Source organism: Notolabrus celidotus, chromosome 7 (assembly GCF_009762535.1).
Source record: "Notolabrus celidotus isolate fNotCel1 chromosome 7, fNotCel1.pri, whole genome shotgun sequence".
NCBI lineage: Eukaryota > Metazoa > Chordata > Actinopteri > Labriformes > Labridae > Notolabrus > Notolabrus celidotus.
The window spans coordinates 9,869,799-9,885,752 of record NC_048278.1 but is presented as its reverse complement, the minus strand read 5'-3'; the positions used below and the strand labels follow the sequence as shown (position 1 = coordinate 9,885,752).

Genomic DNA, 15,954 nt, shown 5'->3' with positions numbered 1-15,954 from the left:
CATGCAAGGCGGTCAGTCTCCTCTGCAGTTTATTGGTCATTAGTCGTGATGTTGGCAGGTCTCACACCTCTCACACCTGGGTGGCCTTCACCCTCATCTGTTCTGCCTTCCACCAGTTAGTCTGCAGGAAAACACATCCTACTTTTCTGTTTCAATCAGGTCAAACTATTATTTACTTAGAATATTTCAAAAGAGGAAATTACTTCAGTGGCAGGAAGTCCTCAGAATCTTTCCCCTTCGTACAAATATCTTCAGCATTAAAAACTTCTGTTTTGTATCACAAACTGTTAAAATATTGCATTTTAACTTTAACTTTGTGTTTGATTATGTTAGTTTATTCTGGAATCACCTGCAAGAGTTTCTACCTAAGAGACTAAGAGGTGAAGTTGTGCTTGAGTACACACTGAGTCTGAATAAAAACTTTGGAATATTTTTTGGGAGCAAGATGTCCTCAAATTTCTGGACATTTTCTGAATTGCATGTGTGAAAGAGGCTCATCAAACTAAAACTTTTCAACAGCATTTGAGAATATTCATGAAAAATATAACTAAACTACCAGGAGCTAGGCTAACGACCCTACTTGGGATCCTTTGTGACTACCTGGACACACCCACGACTGTTAAAGGCTTATATTTTCTAGCTCTTCCCCGTTCTGGTCAGAACTGAGGAAGCCTTTCACAGGAGAGGTGAAACATCTTCAAGAATTTCTACCAGTCCAGTTGCCTTACAGATCAAGCTTTGAATAACAACTAAATGAACTCATCCAATCAGCTGCAGTGCTTAAGGATGAGCTAATCAATGACATTCAAATCTCATCTCTTAGAAACTCAAAAGTAACCAAACAGAAACAGAGCTAGTGATTTGTTGTAAACGTTGTTGCAAATTGAGTGTTATTCCTACTTTCTTGCCTTTTGCGTGTAACTTCCCTCCGTAACACCAAAGCAAAACCACAATAGCGTGGGAAGAAGTGAAATTGCTGGAGGAGTGAAGGCTGATTTATACTTCCGCGCAGCAGGGGCTGACACGGACATGAGCACCACATACTTGTGCGTCGATGTGTCCGTGTCGTGCAGCAATCCTTGAAACGCTTGAGGGCAGCGTGGTCTCTCTGATAGCTGGTCGCCTACTTCCGGCCCACTACGATCTCTGTTTATTTTTCAACAGTGATTCAGAACGTGTTGTGTTAATCTACAGCAGATACATGTGGCTGTTTATCATACAGACATGATTACAGGGAAGAAGATTACAGAAGTATAAATCAGGCTTAAGAGTGGGAGTAGTTTTGCATTAATGCCTATGCAAATCACTCCTGTCATGACATCACAGCGGGAGTCAAATGCTTTTTTCACTTTCACTCATCGGGGTTGCTAGGCTGGAGAAAGTTGATTATTACATGAGCAGATGTTGGAGTTTATTCTGTCTGTTTCACAGCCGACACATTAAGATGCTGTAATGTAACATCAGACTCTACAGAGGTAATTAAAAGGGATCATCTTATTTGTTTGTCTGTGTGTTGTTTCTGAGTGGTTAAAAAAAAAAACGCGTCCCTCCATGCTGCCGCTGCTGACTGAAAGAAGGCTCCATATGGTAAAAAGCTATAAATCCTCCAGATCATTTTTCCTCTATTTCCTGGTTTTCTCTTTTTTAAAAACATCTATAAAACGGGAACAATGGGTCGGCTGTCTCCGCTCCGCCTGCTAATGAATCCAATATTTCCCCTCATGGCACAAGGGCTGATTAGACGGAGAAAGAACACAGTTAGTCATCGTCTCTTTTGATGGAGAGCCCTATCTGTGTGTGTGTGCGTGTGTGTATGTGTGTTTGTGTGTGTGTGTTGCATCATAGCTGTTATGGGGTGAATGGAGTGACCCAGAGGTTTGTTTCAAAGGTTGCCAGGGGCCCGCCCTCCTCTCTGCCTTCCTCCTCTCTCCACCTCTCTCTCCTTTTTCTCTCCTCCTTGTTTTCCACTCCTTCCTCCCTCCACACACGCAATTATTTTCAATACTCAAAACACCTTCACACACTTATCTAATTGTTGTGTGTTCCCTGTTTTCAACCATCTCAGCTAAATCATCCTTTGAGTGCACAGCAGACTGCAGCCTCTGATTCCTTGATGTTCTTATTCTCTAGTTTTTCTATCTTCAAAGAAAATGCACATCTCTTTGGAGAACTCCGGCCCCCTGGTGGAGAGGAAACACAGCACCACAAAATGGTGGGGAGGTGAGAGAGGAAGGAGGAGGAGGAGGAGGAGGAGGAGGAGGAGGAGGAGGAGGAGGAGGAGGAGGAGGAAGGGAGGGTCTGCATGGAGTAATGGCTGCCAGATGTTTTGGTTTTATCGCAGAGAAAAATTCTATTCCAGCCGAAGTCATCGATCATGTTCGGCTGCACTCAGAGAGACAGACAGGAGACAAGAGGAAAGATAAGTGTGTGTGTGTGTGTGTGTGTGTGTGTGTGTGTGTGTGTGTGTGTGTGTGTGTGTGTGTGTGTAGGTGTGTGTGTCTCACTGTGTTGAGGAAAACAGTTGTGTTCTTTGTACATTTGTTTTTAAGTGTTTTCATTTTAAACCTTTTTATCTGATTTTTTTATCAAGTTTCTGAACTACACAAAGATTAACCCATAGATGTGAAAACAGGGAACACATCTGTAAACATTAAGATCCTCAGACAAACTCAACTGTGCAATTTATTTTTATATTTGCAGATTTATTGGTTGATTCATTGTGGACACTCTCCCAGCCTGTCTTAGTATTTCCTGTGAAAGTCGACTTTTTCTTCAGGGGTTGTGAGTGTCACAGTCAGTGTTAGTGAGTGAAGAACTACACATTATTACAACAGTGATTTCAATAGTAATATATTAAAATATTAATCACCTGAATGTTTTTTTTTTTTTGCTTTTGGTCATTTAGAATGAGCCTTTTACATAGGAGCAGCTCCCCTTCCAAGGAGGCTGCCATCTTGCACTGCCATGTTTCTACAGCAGCAGAGAGCGGACAAACTAGTAACAAACGCGTTGTGTGTTAAATGAGTGGCCACGAATAATGCTAGCCGGAACATGAAAAAGAAGAAGAGATTGGTTGTTCTTGTGCACGAAAGAATATGATTCGATAGACGTTATTGCCATCCTCATAGGAGCTTCTTGTCCTTAAAGGCCACTGTCACTGCCCCAACAAGGGGGGTGAGTAAGGGAGCATTTCAATCTAGATTCTGACAGCTAGATATTGTAAAATATTCCCATTTCTATATGCTCACCTTTAAAATGTATCCAGACTTATTAGTTTAGAGTACATGTCAGCATCTGCATTAGCTTTAGCTGCCCTCACACATGCGCAAAACTCCTGAAAACTTCCCCAAATTTTCAGGAGTTTTGTGCATTTGTGAACCCAAACTTTTCCCTGGGACTTTTAGTATCATTTTTCTTGCCACCTACCTAGAAAGGTTTCTGTGTCAAGCTGAGCAGAGCCGCAAAATGACATAATTTATGAGCATTTGATCTGATCTGTTCCTTCTATTCTGATCAGATTATTTCTGAACTGCTGGGCTCAGTACATTTTAAAGGCTCCCTAATGCTGACTCAGAGACACACAGCTCAAGTTGGACTATAGTTGTGTGTGTACGAGTGCGTTTGTGTTTATGTTGCAGTCATTGTGGGGTTATCTCTGGACTTATCTGCTCTCCTGTCTGCACCTGAGGCCAGTCTCAGGCCGTCACACCTTGCATTCATCTCTGTCAGGACAAGAAAATCCTCTCAGCTGTTTTTTTTTTTTTTTTGGACGACATACCGACCAACAGATAAGAGCTCACTATCGGACTGAAGGACAGCTCCATCACCCACAAGAACCAAATATGTGTCACTGATTCAACTAAACTGTTGTCTAGGTTGTTGATTGGAATAGTTTATGTGTTTTTATGAGACTTTTAATGTGTCAGGGTGGGGAAACATTTGAAATAATTAAAACTCATAATATATTATAAAAAATAGCAACTTGATGTTTACAAACAAAATACTTACCATGCCAGAGGAGTTATGAGTGTTTAGAGTTATAGAATTACAGAGATTTGAGGTTTAAGCTTGATTAATGAACATCACCAGGCTGTACTTTCTATTACAAGCCAGGAGAAACACTCTCAAACTCTCATACAAGGATATATGTAGCAAAACAGGAATGAGAAGGTTTACATGAAATACGTCACAAAATGTAAACGTACAAATGGTTAAAATGTATGAACATTTCCAAACCCTACATAAAATATCAAGTTTCTCCTGTGATTTTGTATTCTAACTTCATATTCAAGCACCTTAAGGACACCCTGAATGCCTTCAAATGGAATAAAAAACTCCCAAATCTTTGCATGTGAACAAGTGGGATTGGACAAAGAAAAATTAGTTCCGTTGCTCCCCCAAGCAAACATTTAGACTTAAAACAGAACGTGGTGGACAGAAATGTCATTTGAAGACCTAAAGTTTATAATCATCATGTTGTTAACTTGATGTCATTCATTTAGATTTCATTTGAACATGTTGGTGTATTTATGTATGTAATGTATTTGGTATTTTTTTTAGCTAGTATTTACCTCAACATATAAACAAAGTCCTTCTAAAATCTTTATGCCATCCAACTATGTTTTTAATCCAAAGACGCTACAAGGAGTTTCCATGTTGTGTTGATTCTCATGACCCCTATGGACACTGGACTTTTTCTGGGATGAAGACCGCACTCCCCATGAGCACCTTCACCCCCTGTGCCAAAGACTCTGCTCTTTCATAAGTGTGCATTTGTTTTGGAATATAGATCTTCTTTTTAATATACTTTTCCCTGCTCAAGACAACTTTCAGCAGAATGTAGCAATGAGGAAAATTAAGACAAAAAAAAGACTCTTCCTGCTTGCTAACTTACTTCTGATTGCCAAACTATGCTAGCAGACTTCTAAACACAGACACTTCAGGTTGAGTGCTGAATATTGATTCAGCTTTTTTCTGATCTGAACCCTACAGACACTAGAATTCTGTATAAAGAAGTAACCAATCTTAAAGATGTGTATCTCATTTTACTGTGATGAAGTGGTATCAGTATAACAGTGAGACTATTTCATAATCTGTTAAAAACTCCTCACAGTGGCTTTAAATAACTAATGCCTCTCAGGCACAAACTGCAGCTGCAACACACCAATGGTGTGAGCTCTCACTCAACCCTGTGTGAAGAAGAGGTTGTTTTGGATGTTTGGATTCACCAAACCCGAAACTTTTCAAACCATTGATTTGAACAAACTTTTATAAAAATGGGCGTTGGGTTGTTGTTGGTCTGCTCGTCCTGTTATAACTGTTGGACTAATGCACGGTTAAGCATTTTTCTAATCCAGCCCTCAGTTATTTTTTGCGCAACCGATTAGTAGCATTTTTCCCCCAGTATTTGTGTTTTTTGCATTTGCATTGTTTATGAATTTTGTTGTAGATTGTGAATTAATCACTTTCATTTATTTTGCAGCAAGTTTTTCATTTATGCCTTGCTTCTGTCATTTTGTTTTGGTCTGCTGCAGTCTGAATTTTCAGCCTGTTTCTCACTTATGTAAATAGTTTTTGCCTTTGTTGCCTTGTTTCCCTTCATGACCACCGTACTACCCTGCAGAGTAAATATAAAAAGCCGAAATATTTCCTTTAGTTCTTTTGTTTTCCTCTCAACAACAAACAAACAAAAAACAAGAAATGCATTTCAGAAATGCAGCTGGTCACCAGACTTTCCACAGAAATGAACCACAATAATATGAACATGCTGCTGGGGGAATGAGATTTGTTTGAGTGACACAAGTTTCAGCCAATCATTTCACAGCAGGCAGGATCATTCAAGAGTAGGAGGATGCCATCATATCATAAGAGTATTTTTTATTAATATTCAGTTATTTCTGTTGTTGTTGTTATAGGGAATATGAGAATTTTCAGCACTGATATTTCTGCTTCAGTGTAACCAAAAACACACATTTTTGATTGGATGTAGCAAAACCCTCTGCTGCTAGATCTGGATTATTAATGTGTTTAATTACGTCTGGGCGCAAACTTTATACTGAGTAAAAAAAGATTACTGTAGATTGAATTTATCGCTAGTCTCTGTTTTTTATTGTTTGTTTTTAGATTTGATGAGGTCCCGGCCTGTGTTTGTTTTAAATAAAGTTTCTGATTTTTGAATCTCAGAGCTCAAACTATGTCAATGTGTAAACCAGGTTCTGCTTTATTAAAGTCATGACACTGTTTACATCCCACACTGAGCATAATCACACCACAACACTTACACCACGCCATCATCGTGACGTCATTACAATTTCAACAGAGAGAGAGAGAGAGAGAGAGAGAGAGAGAGAGAGAGAGAGAGCGAGAGAGAGGGAGAGAGAGAGAGAGAGAGAGAGAGAGAGAGAGAGAGAGAGAGAGAGACTTCACATATACCTTTAATCACAGAAACTCAGTCTGTCCACATTGCACATAAATATATTCCATTAAATAAAGAGGAGACAGGTCGACAGCCCCGTGTGTGTTGTGTGTGTTGTGTGTGTGTGTTGTGTGTGTGTGTGTGTGTGTGTGTGTGTGTGTCTGTGTCTGTGTCTGTGTCTGTGTCTATGTATCTGTCTGTGTGTGTGTGTGTGTGTGTGTGTGTGCGTGTGTGTTTGTGTGTGTTCACCAGCAGTGGTCTGAATCTGCTTTAATTGGCTGTTAAGTCTGGTAAAACATCATTTAAGAGCTTTTTTTGTCCTTAATTCTGTAAACATCCAACAGAAAACGCTCGTTTCATACTAACACGTTCTTTGCCCAGATCGTCAGATTCTGACGCGTTGTCACGACCCTTCAGTGTCTCATTTTGACGCACGAGGTGGCTTTTCCGCACCTTTCACCTTCACAAATGCTTATATCATTTGACTCTGATTTTGAGTTTATGGGGAAAAACAAGCTTATTGTTACGCATTGGGAAAAACTAGATAGTTGAGACTGAGTAGATGCACCAATCTAACGAACTGGTAATTGGAGCACCAGTGCAAAGGTCTAGTGAGTTTGGGCTGCTAAAGCCCAGCTGGCATCATATTTGGTGAATTTTAGAGAAAATTTGATTGAAACCTACCTGTACATATTCTTTAAATGTAATTAATTTTCAATCAAAATCTTAAATTAACTTCTTGAAAGGGTTGTATTTTCTTCAAGACGACAGTGCATTGAACAACCGGGGACTGAAGGCCGTAAGTTAGGGTTTTTCAATCTTAAATGCTGCAAATATTCCGATAGAAGAAAAACTCACCCTTTTCAGATGCTTAGAGTTTCAACCTAGGTCGTCAAATTCCGAAGCCTTGCGCTCCAAATGCATCTTATTCCGACGCATTGAGAACATTTAGCCTATTGAACGCTGTGCTCTTTGTTTATTCCATTTTAACACTCTGGTTTTAAGGTTCAGTGTCAGAAAAAAAAACATGGTTCAGGCTTGCAAAGAAATAAATAGATAAGAATATTTTGAGTTTGTTTCGACGTGACGTGGGAATCATATGGAATACAGAAACAAACATCTAGTAGCCTATACCGGTAGATGAGTTCTAGTTGAGGCTAATTTTGGTAAAAATGAAATTGAACATCTTGAAAATGTTAATTTATGGAGATCAAATTTAAGTTGGGGTTCAAGAATCTGACTGTCACTATGGCGGAATAAGGGGGAGCGTCTTTTCCAATGTCGGTTTTGAGCGTAATGGCGTCATGTTCTCTCAAAGCTCCAACAGGCAAGGTATCAGTGAACTGTCATACGCGTCTCCATACCGAAACACGGCGCGTGCAGGTCCACAGACAGGTGGAGGTGGTGGTGGGTCGATGACGCCATAGAGTCCATGCGTGCTCTTATTGTCCCATCATCTGTTTCCTCGAGCGCAGAGCTGGAGGAGGAGGAGGAGGAGGAGGAGAGGGAGGAGGAGCAGGAGGAGGAGAGGAGCGCTATCAGCCCTCATTATGAAGGTGGGGGGTCGCTACTGTTTGAGTTCCAGAGCCCAAACATGTTGAGGCCATCCTGTCCGTCCTTTGCTCTTCTTATCTCCCGCTGTCGACGACGAAGAGGAGGAGGAGGATGAAGTCGTCTTTGGGATCTCCACCTATAGACACGTGACAGTTTCTGTTATTTACGTTTGGTACTATAATACGCGGGAACACATCATGATATCCCACTTTATAATCATTATCTTATTTCTCTCTTCTTCAGCTTTATGATTTTTTTCATAAAGTTACGATCCACCAAATCTATTTGTAACACATAATCAATTTGTCTGCCATTTTTAACGTCCCCTGCCCCGCAACAGAACACCTCCAGCTTTAACACTGACTAGATATGTTTAATAATTATATTTAATTTAATGTGCTCATGTGTATGTGAGTCAGTATTTCTGACACTTCAAATAAGCTCGGTGTTTCACAGCAGTTTGAACACATCAGTGAGGCTTTTAAAACCGCAAACTGATTCACAGACCTTTAAAAGTTCAATTTAAGATAAAAATACCTGTTTTAAGCATCAAATTTTACCTGACAGCTTCGATAATCCCACATACACTGACATGTACAATATATGTAGAAACAGTTCCGGAAAATAATCTTATACAAACTGAGATGGGCTGTATATTGAGACCATTGAATAGTGATGTAACATTGATTTCATCGTGTAGCCTTCACTGTTTATCTACATGTAAATGTGGACGATGTTCAAATATTTTTTGCCTTTTTCTCGTGAACTAATGAAAAATACATTTGAACTTTTAATGGAACAGTACCGTTTATGATTACTCATATATATTTACAGTTTATGAAGGTGAAAACGTGCACACAGGAAGAACGTTTCCTTGGACCTGTTAAAAAATAATATTACATCCAAAACTGAAAGTGAATGTACTAATAGCATAATAATAATATAATAATAATAATAATAATAATAATAATAATAATAACAATAACAATAATAATAATAATAATAATAATAATAATAATAATAATAATGTGTATTAGTACTAAGCATTAAGTGCGTGGTGTAAACGTATAACTTTCTACCAGGAAGTCAAACTAAAAGAAAATGTTGCTTTAATATCCGGGCTTTCTTATACAAAACATATAGCCCTAGTTATGTAAAAACTTACTTTTTTATTTGAATAGTGTGATTATCGTGTTTGATGACACGGTGACATTTAACCTGCCCTTTTTTTGTTCCAAAATATGCTCCGTTCACTCACTGACTGATAAAAGGAGTCCAGACTTACCGTGTTTGTTTCCCTATTTAAACATTTTATTTCATTACTGTATTCAGTGACATGATCTTACAGCAGATATTCGAGTAACACAGTCAGTGTGAGGCGGTGAACCATAGAAAATAAAATAATCCCTAATCAAGCATACACAGTCCGCTCTACTGCGATGAAGCAGATCCTGTTTGTGTTTCAAAGATTATCGACACAGTAAACTCACAATATATGATAAATAAAACAGCTCTCATCTCTTATACAGAACTCTTACTGTCATTTTTTTCAAAACAAAGCTACGTTTTTGAATTTGTTTAACATTTCATCAACATGTAGCGTCTTACTGACTGATGTAAGCAGCCTGAAATGCAGCCTTGAAAAAAAAAAACCCTCATGCGATAAAAACAAAGATTAAAACAGTTTTCATACGAGAGAGGGGACTTCTGAACGAAATGTGCTTTTCCTATAAATTAAATCAAAATCCCGGACAGTTGGTGTTAAATTCAACCCACCCTCTCTCTGTCTCTCTGAATGGAAAAACACAACAAAAAGATCAAATACAGAGCCAAGTCTGACCAAGCAGTAAAACATGGAGCTGATTGGTTGATCAAATGTTTGGGCTCGGTTCGTTATGAAGCAGAGACGGTCCAATCAAACAGAGAGCAGTCAGCAGAGGGTGTGAGGAGCGCAGACAGGAGGAGCGGAGCCAATGGTCATCACCTCCTCTTTTCAGCTATTATTTATGTACAATCATTTATTGTATATCAAAATTATATAGCCTAGAGCATGTAGGCCTATGTCATAGCGAGCGAGAGCTTCTCTTTAGTCACAAACTCAGATAGTGAAAGACTTCACAATGATCATGCAAAACGAGACTAGTAAAACATCCAATACGTAACACGCAAATGCTTTAGAAACGTTCAAAAGGAAAAACAGCTCGTTCATATATATGGTAGGCTATATTGTCTTATATTTTATAAATAGTAGGCCTAATAATATTTAGTATCTGCGTCATAACTCGTCTGTGACAGTGCCCACAATATTAGGGCTTTAAAAGGCCTACCTTTAATAATTTGAAACATTATTCTCATCATGTTTACTTTTGGGGACTTTATTTAACTTAAAATGTGATCACTGACAGTCAAACCTGTGCTGTGTTGGTGTACATTGTGTTGGTGCAGTATGTGTGTGTGTGTGTGTGTGTGTGTGTGTGTGTGTGTGTGTGTGGTGTGTTGTGTGTGTGTGTGTGTGTGTGTGTGTGTGCATGTGTGGGTGCGTAAGCGCTTATGTGCACATATTTAGTGAACATCCCACAGCAGTGAAACAGAGTGGGTGTCCCACTGTTTAAAACCGATGGTTACACCTTTGTGCAACATGAACTTTGAGAACTTTTTGGTCAGTTTTGCAAACTGATTGTCTACGATCGACACGGCGAAAACTGTCAATGTTTTGCACAAATAAAATAAATGTGTAACAGAACAGCATTAGCAGCAATTTAAAATGATGCATAACACGATTTCATTCAGATAAAATATCCATTATCTCATTAAACACAGACACCTACACACACAATTTAGAGAGGAGACTCACCAAAGGCAGATTATTTATATTTTCTCCGGTTACTTGCACGGTGCACTCTACAATGGCCACTGTTGCTGAAGTCTACTTTGTGATTTCAAATATACTTTATGTTTTGCTAAATAAAAATAGGAACTGAACAACGAACCTTAAAACTTTCTGACCACCCTGATCAAATTAATTTATCTTACATTTTGATTTTACAATTCATATCATATTATAATTACTATTTAAGTCGAGTTTATCCTGTTTTTGTAAAACTGTGTCCTCTATATTTTACATTAATGCTGCTCAAGGAAATGCTGTTCTGTTAGAATTTTGAATCTGATTATTTTTCAAAGAGGATTGAATTCTCTTATTGTCATTGCAAATTGTGCAAGAGAAACTCATATGCATCTCTTAGAAAAAAAATAATTGCCTGCATGCACAAAAAATCATTTACACAAAAATATCATCATGAATAATATATTAGATTTAAAGAAACAATTTGCATTTTTAGAATATTTATTGCACATTGCTTATTATTATTTTACTGCATAACAGCTACTTTTAATTTTTTCTCGCAGGTCAAATGTCATATTTGCACAAATTTTGTTTAAATATGTGTACTGAATTGTTTGAAGTAAAAAGATTATATTTGCAGCTCTTAGATGCAATATATTTTATTTATTTATATCCATCCTTACATATGCGTACGTGATCCATACTGCGCAATGTCTGTGCAACTACTGTGCAGAATTTCACCTGTGCAACAAAACATGTATGTATTTCTTCTTTATGGGGTTTCCTTTGCAAAAAAAATCTATTTTATAATTTAAGGTGGATATATTTAGAAAAGTAACAAAATATGTAGATATGCTATGGTATATTCACATATTTTGTTACTTTTCAAAATGATGTTTCAGTGTTTTTTTTAATTATCATTTTATTTATCCCTTTTCCACATTTCCTTAATACTAAGTGACTGGAAGATTTTGTGCCGTATAAATATAAAACGTTTCCGAAATATAAGATACATTCACAAATTGAAATACCTAAGTCTGTATGTTGATACAATATTGTTGCACAAAAATATTGTAATATGCTAAATGAATTACACACACACACACACACACACACACACACACCACACACACACACACACACACACACACACACACACACACACACACACACACACACACACGCACGCACGCACACACACACACACACACACACACACACACACACTTTCCACTGACTGATTTTCATTCTTCAATGTTTTAAGAGCAGACTAAGGATAAACTCTTTCCTAACAAACAGTGTGAAAGACTTCTTAAACAAATTACCTGTTTGTATCAGTATTAGCTGCAGCAGAGTGTGTTTAGAGTGTGTATCAGGGTGTGACATGAGTTATTAACAGCTCCACATCCTCTGATCAGTGATCTCAGTTTGAAATGGGAGTAAAAATTGCTCTCTGGCTTCAATTAGGCTCCACACTTCCTCCTGCCGCACACTCAGAGGACCATTACTCTGCTCTCTGCTGACCGGCTCTGTGTGCTGGAGGATTGTTTGACACGCACACACACGCACACACACTTTCTCTACATGCTGTAGTAAGGCGACATGTCAGAACAGAGGATGACGAGTGATGAAGGAGATAAATGTGTCAAAACAGCAGACAGATTCAAAGTCTCTTCAGTCAGGGACTGTTGTGTCTTTATATTTAAAACACTTTTCATATCATGTTTTTCTCTCTGTGCATTATAATACACTTATTTGTATATATTTCACTTTTACCTTGACGATCTGTTGTGCTACTCCTGTAATTTTGGGACAATCTGTTGCTGAAGTTTCCTTCAGGGTTAATTCAGTCTGATCCTCTGTGGCTGAGTTCTGTTTGTTTTTGTAGTTACACTTAAATAGCGAAATAAGAGAATACCTGACTCAGGGAATATTAAAGCAGCACTTTGATGCCGTCCTGTAGTGGAAACACATAATGTATACCCCTGATTGTCTGAGTACAAAAGGCCAGTAAAGACGGTTTAAATTCAATGTGAATCCAAAATTCCAGATTAAGTGCACCTCTTTGTACTTTCTACAGGATGTGCAGCCTACAAATCTGGGAGCAGAACTATGTGCAGAATGAAGCGTGCAGAGAGGGCGTTGCTATGGCAATAACAGTGTTGCAGCGCGTGGCCCCTCCTGGCTCCAAGCTGTCTGAGGATGGAAACCAATTTAGCGTCTCCCCTCTCACGGACTCTTTGCCGTTATTATGCCAAATCTCTCTGTTTATGGAGGGGGATACGGGTTCGAGTTGCTCTTGAGCGACTGAGCATCCTGAAAGAGGAATAAGCCTTGTGCGTCACATCTGGACGCCAAAGCTCCATGGAAAAGCGTCGATAGGCTATTTGGCGACCTGGACATAGACTGAAACATTTAGAGGTGGTGTTAGATACCATGAAAGGTCTCTGGTCAGCTGCTGTTGGATCACTATGAATATGTTGGTGTCTAGGTTGTTGGAATCTAAAATAATCCTAATCTAAATGTCCGTGCTGCCAGTAATCTAACTGCTTTGGCGCAGAATGTGACACAGCCCGGAGGGTCAGAGGGATCGGACCTCTCTGTCCTTCCGCCTTCTTCTTCTCCTCCATAGATTAAATCAGGTTACAGACCATCAACGACATTATTTGTGTAACTTGAATTAAGCCTCAAAACTTCATCTGATTTAATCCAATGTATTGTGTCGTTTTGTGTCGTTGCCTTTACCTTTACCTTTTATTCTCTCAGTGACACTGCAGGGATCAAACCTTCTTAAATACATATTAAACCTCTGACTACACTTTAAACACCAACGTAGACGTATAGGCTAGATGCTGCTTAAATTCAGTTTACGTAGGCTACAGATTAATCTATAAAAAAAACAATCGTATACAACACAAGCAGCATCACATTTAGAAGGTCTTGATCAATATTTTTATAACTTTTATTGTTACAAATCTTTTTGTGCACACAGAATAAATACACGCTCCCTGTTTGTACCTATAAAAGTCTCACTATAAAACCGCCATGTAAGTGGAAGCTGAGACGTAAACATATGTGTTCAGAGTTGGCTTTAATTATATTTTATTAATGCATTGTAGTATACCTTTAACTTATTTTATATCTAATTGTTTAACTGTAACAAAAAAAAAGAAAATCATGCCCGAGTTTGAATATGACCTTCACCCCAAATGTTTAATTTGCCTTGAACGAAAACAATTTAAATCATTTAGATTTAAACAAATCTAAATAATGTAAATACTTCAAGAGAAGGTGTTTACTCTGACTTGCAGTTCTTCATTTTCAGGAGCTAAAGATTCAAAGATGATTATTATTTCCAATCAGGTGTAACACTTCAGAGAGGCAGAAACCTCTTCACTGAATTAATTTAGGTCAGGGCTCCTGTCTGCCTAAGTAAACATTTTAAACATTTAAAAAAAAAATGTGACTTCAATTATAAAAAGATTAATACGTTTAGGCGAGTTGAACAACGCACTAGGCTACTTTGAGATGTTTTATTCTCTTCAACACTTCACAGAGAAGTCTGCACAGCTACACCCTGACGCACTGCTGCTGCCCCGCAAGCTGCTGCTCCGTGCTGCTTGTCTCATGGATACTTCTGCGAATTTAACATTCAAATTATACATCAGAGTTTGGTCTGTGCGTGGATGAATCGTGGAGGAGATACACTGTGTCTGTGTGTGTCCGTCTGTGTGAGAGCTGTTGCTGAATCGCTTTATTTCAATTAACGGGTTCAGGATATTGTTGGTGCTCGCGCGCTCTTACCGTCTCCCTCTTCCGCCGCTCCTCCGGGCCTCCGTCTTCTTCAGCTCGGCCTTGAAAGCCTGCGTGTCCCCGTGCTGTCCGTCCTTGTCAAGGATGTCCATCAGGTAGGAGATGTAGCTGGTGGCGAGCCGCAGCGTTTTGATCTTGGACAGCTTGGTGTCTGCGGCACGTTGGGGATACACTCCCGCAGCTCTGCGAAGGCCGAGTTGATGCTCTGGGTCCTCCGCCGCTCCTTCCTGTTGGCTGTGGGTCTCCGCTTCACTGTACGGGGGTGTGTGAGGTGGTGGTGCATACCGACAGCTGCTCCGTTCACCGAGATTGCACCGGCCCCCGGAACCAGACCTCCGGGGCCATAGTGGTGGTGATGGTGTGGGTCCAGGCCGCCCGTGGACCCGCCGCCGCTGTTGCCATGGTACTCTGGGCTGTAGCCGGGTGCGAGGCCGTACTCTGTGGGAGACATATCCGCGTGGCTGATGAGCCAGCTCGTGAAGTACGGAGGAGCCCCGGTGTCCTCGTGACACCGCCCTGCCGCCGCATGCAGGGAGTAGTGGTGGGTGTCGTGGTGGTGCATGACCGGGTGGTGCGGGAAGCCCGAGACCAGACTCATTCTGACACACACTCACACACGGTCTCACACACGCACACAAACACCTCAGACTCTCTCGCACGCAAATACACACTCTCACTGCTGCACGCGCTCACGCGTACGCAGGTTCTTACTGCAGCTAACTTTTTACGGACCGTCCGAAGCTGAAGCTTGCATCCTGGATGGTCTCCTCCTGCAGCGGCTCACAGTTTCACAATACGCCGGCTCCCGCCGCTCGGTCCCCGGCGCAGCAGCGGCCTGAACTCCGCAGATTCCTGCAGAGTCCCGCAGGCCGTGCTCTTCGGTCCGCTGTGTCCTCCTCCTCTAAGACACCGTCCCTCTTCCTTCTCTGGTGGAAACATCTTTCTTCCTACCGCAGAGAGTCAGAGCAGAGCAGATTCCTCCCGTTCTCTCCGAGCTTCATCTCGTTCACGGCCTCAGAACGGTTGGCAAGGCAGGAGCGGTGTGTGTGCGTGGGTGTATGAGGCTGTGGGTCACTACTGCAGACTAATACTGAGGAGGAAGAGCCAAGCTGTGTATGAGAGAGAGAGAGAGAGAGAGAGGGGAGAGAGAGAGAGAGAGAGAGAGAGAGAGAGAGAGGGAGAGAGAGAGAGAGGAGAGAGAGAGAGAGAGAGTTTGATTAATTCATCATCTGAACTACGGGGCGGAGTCTGACCTCAGCCTCTTTCAGCCAATAACCCCCCCCCCCCCCCCCCCCCCCACCCCCCCCCCCCACCCCCCCCCCCCCCC

General features: G+C 40.4%; 1 protein-coding gene across 1 annotated transcript; it reads right to left on the bottom strand.

Moving 5' to 3' along the window:
- Nucleotides 1–6,196: 6,196 nt before the first annotated feature.
- hand2 (heart and neural crest derivatives expressed 2) lies at nucleotides 6,197–15,734 on the bottom strand. Its single transcript, XM_034688200.1, is given in 4 exon segments — nucleotides 6,197–8,105; nucleotides 14,619–14,644; nucleotides 14,647–14,781; nucleotides 14,784–15,734. Coding segments are annotated over 4 exon segments (726 nt in total). The 5' UTR covers nucleotides 15,226–15,734; the 3' UTR covers nucleotides 6,197–7,982.
- Nucleotides 15,735–15,954: the final 220 nt, after the last annotated feature.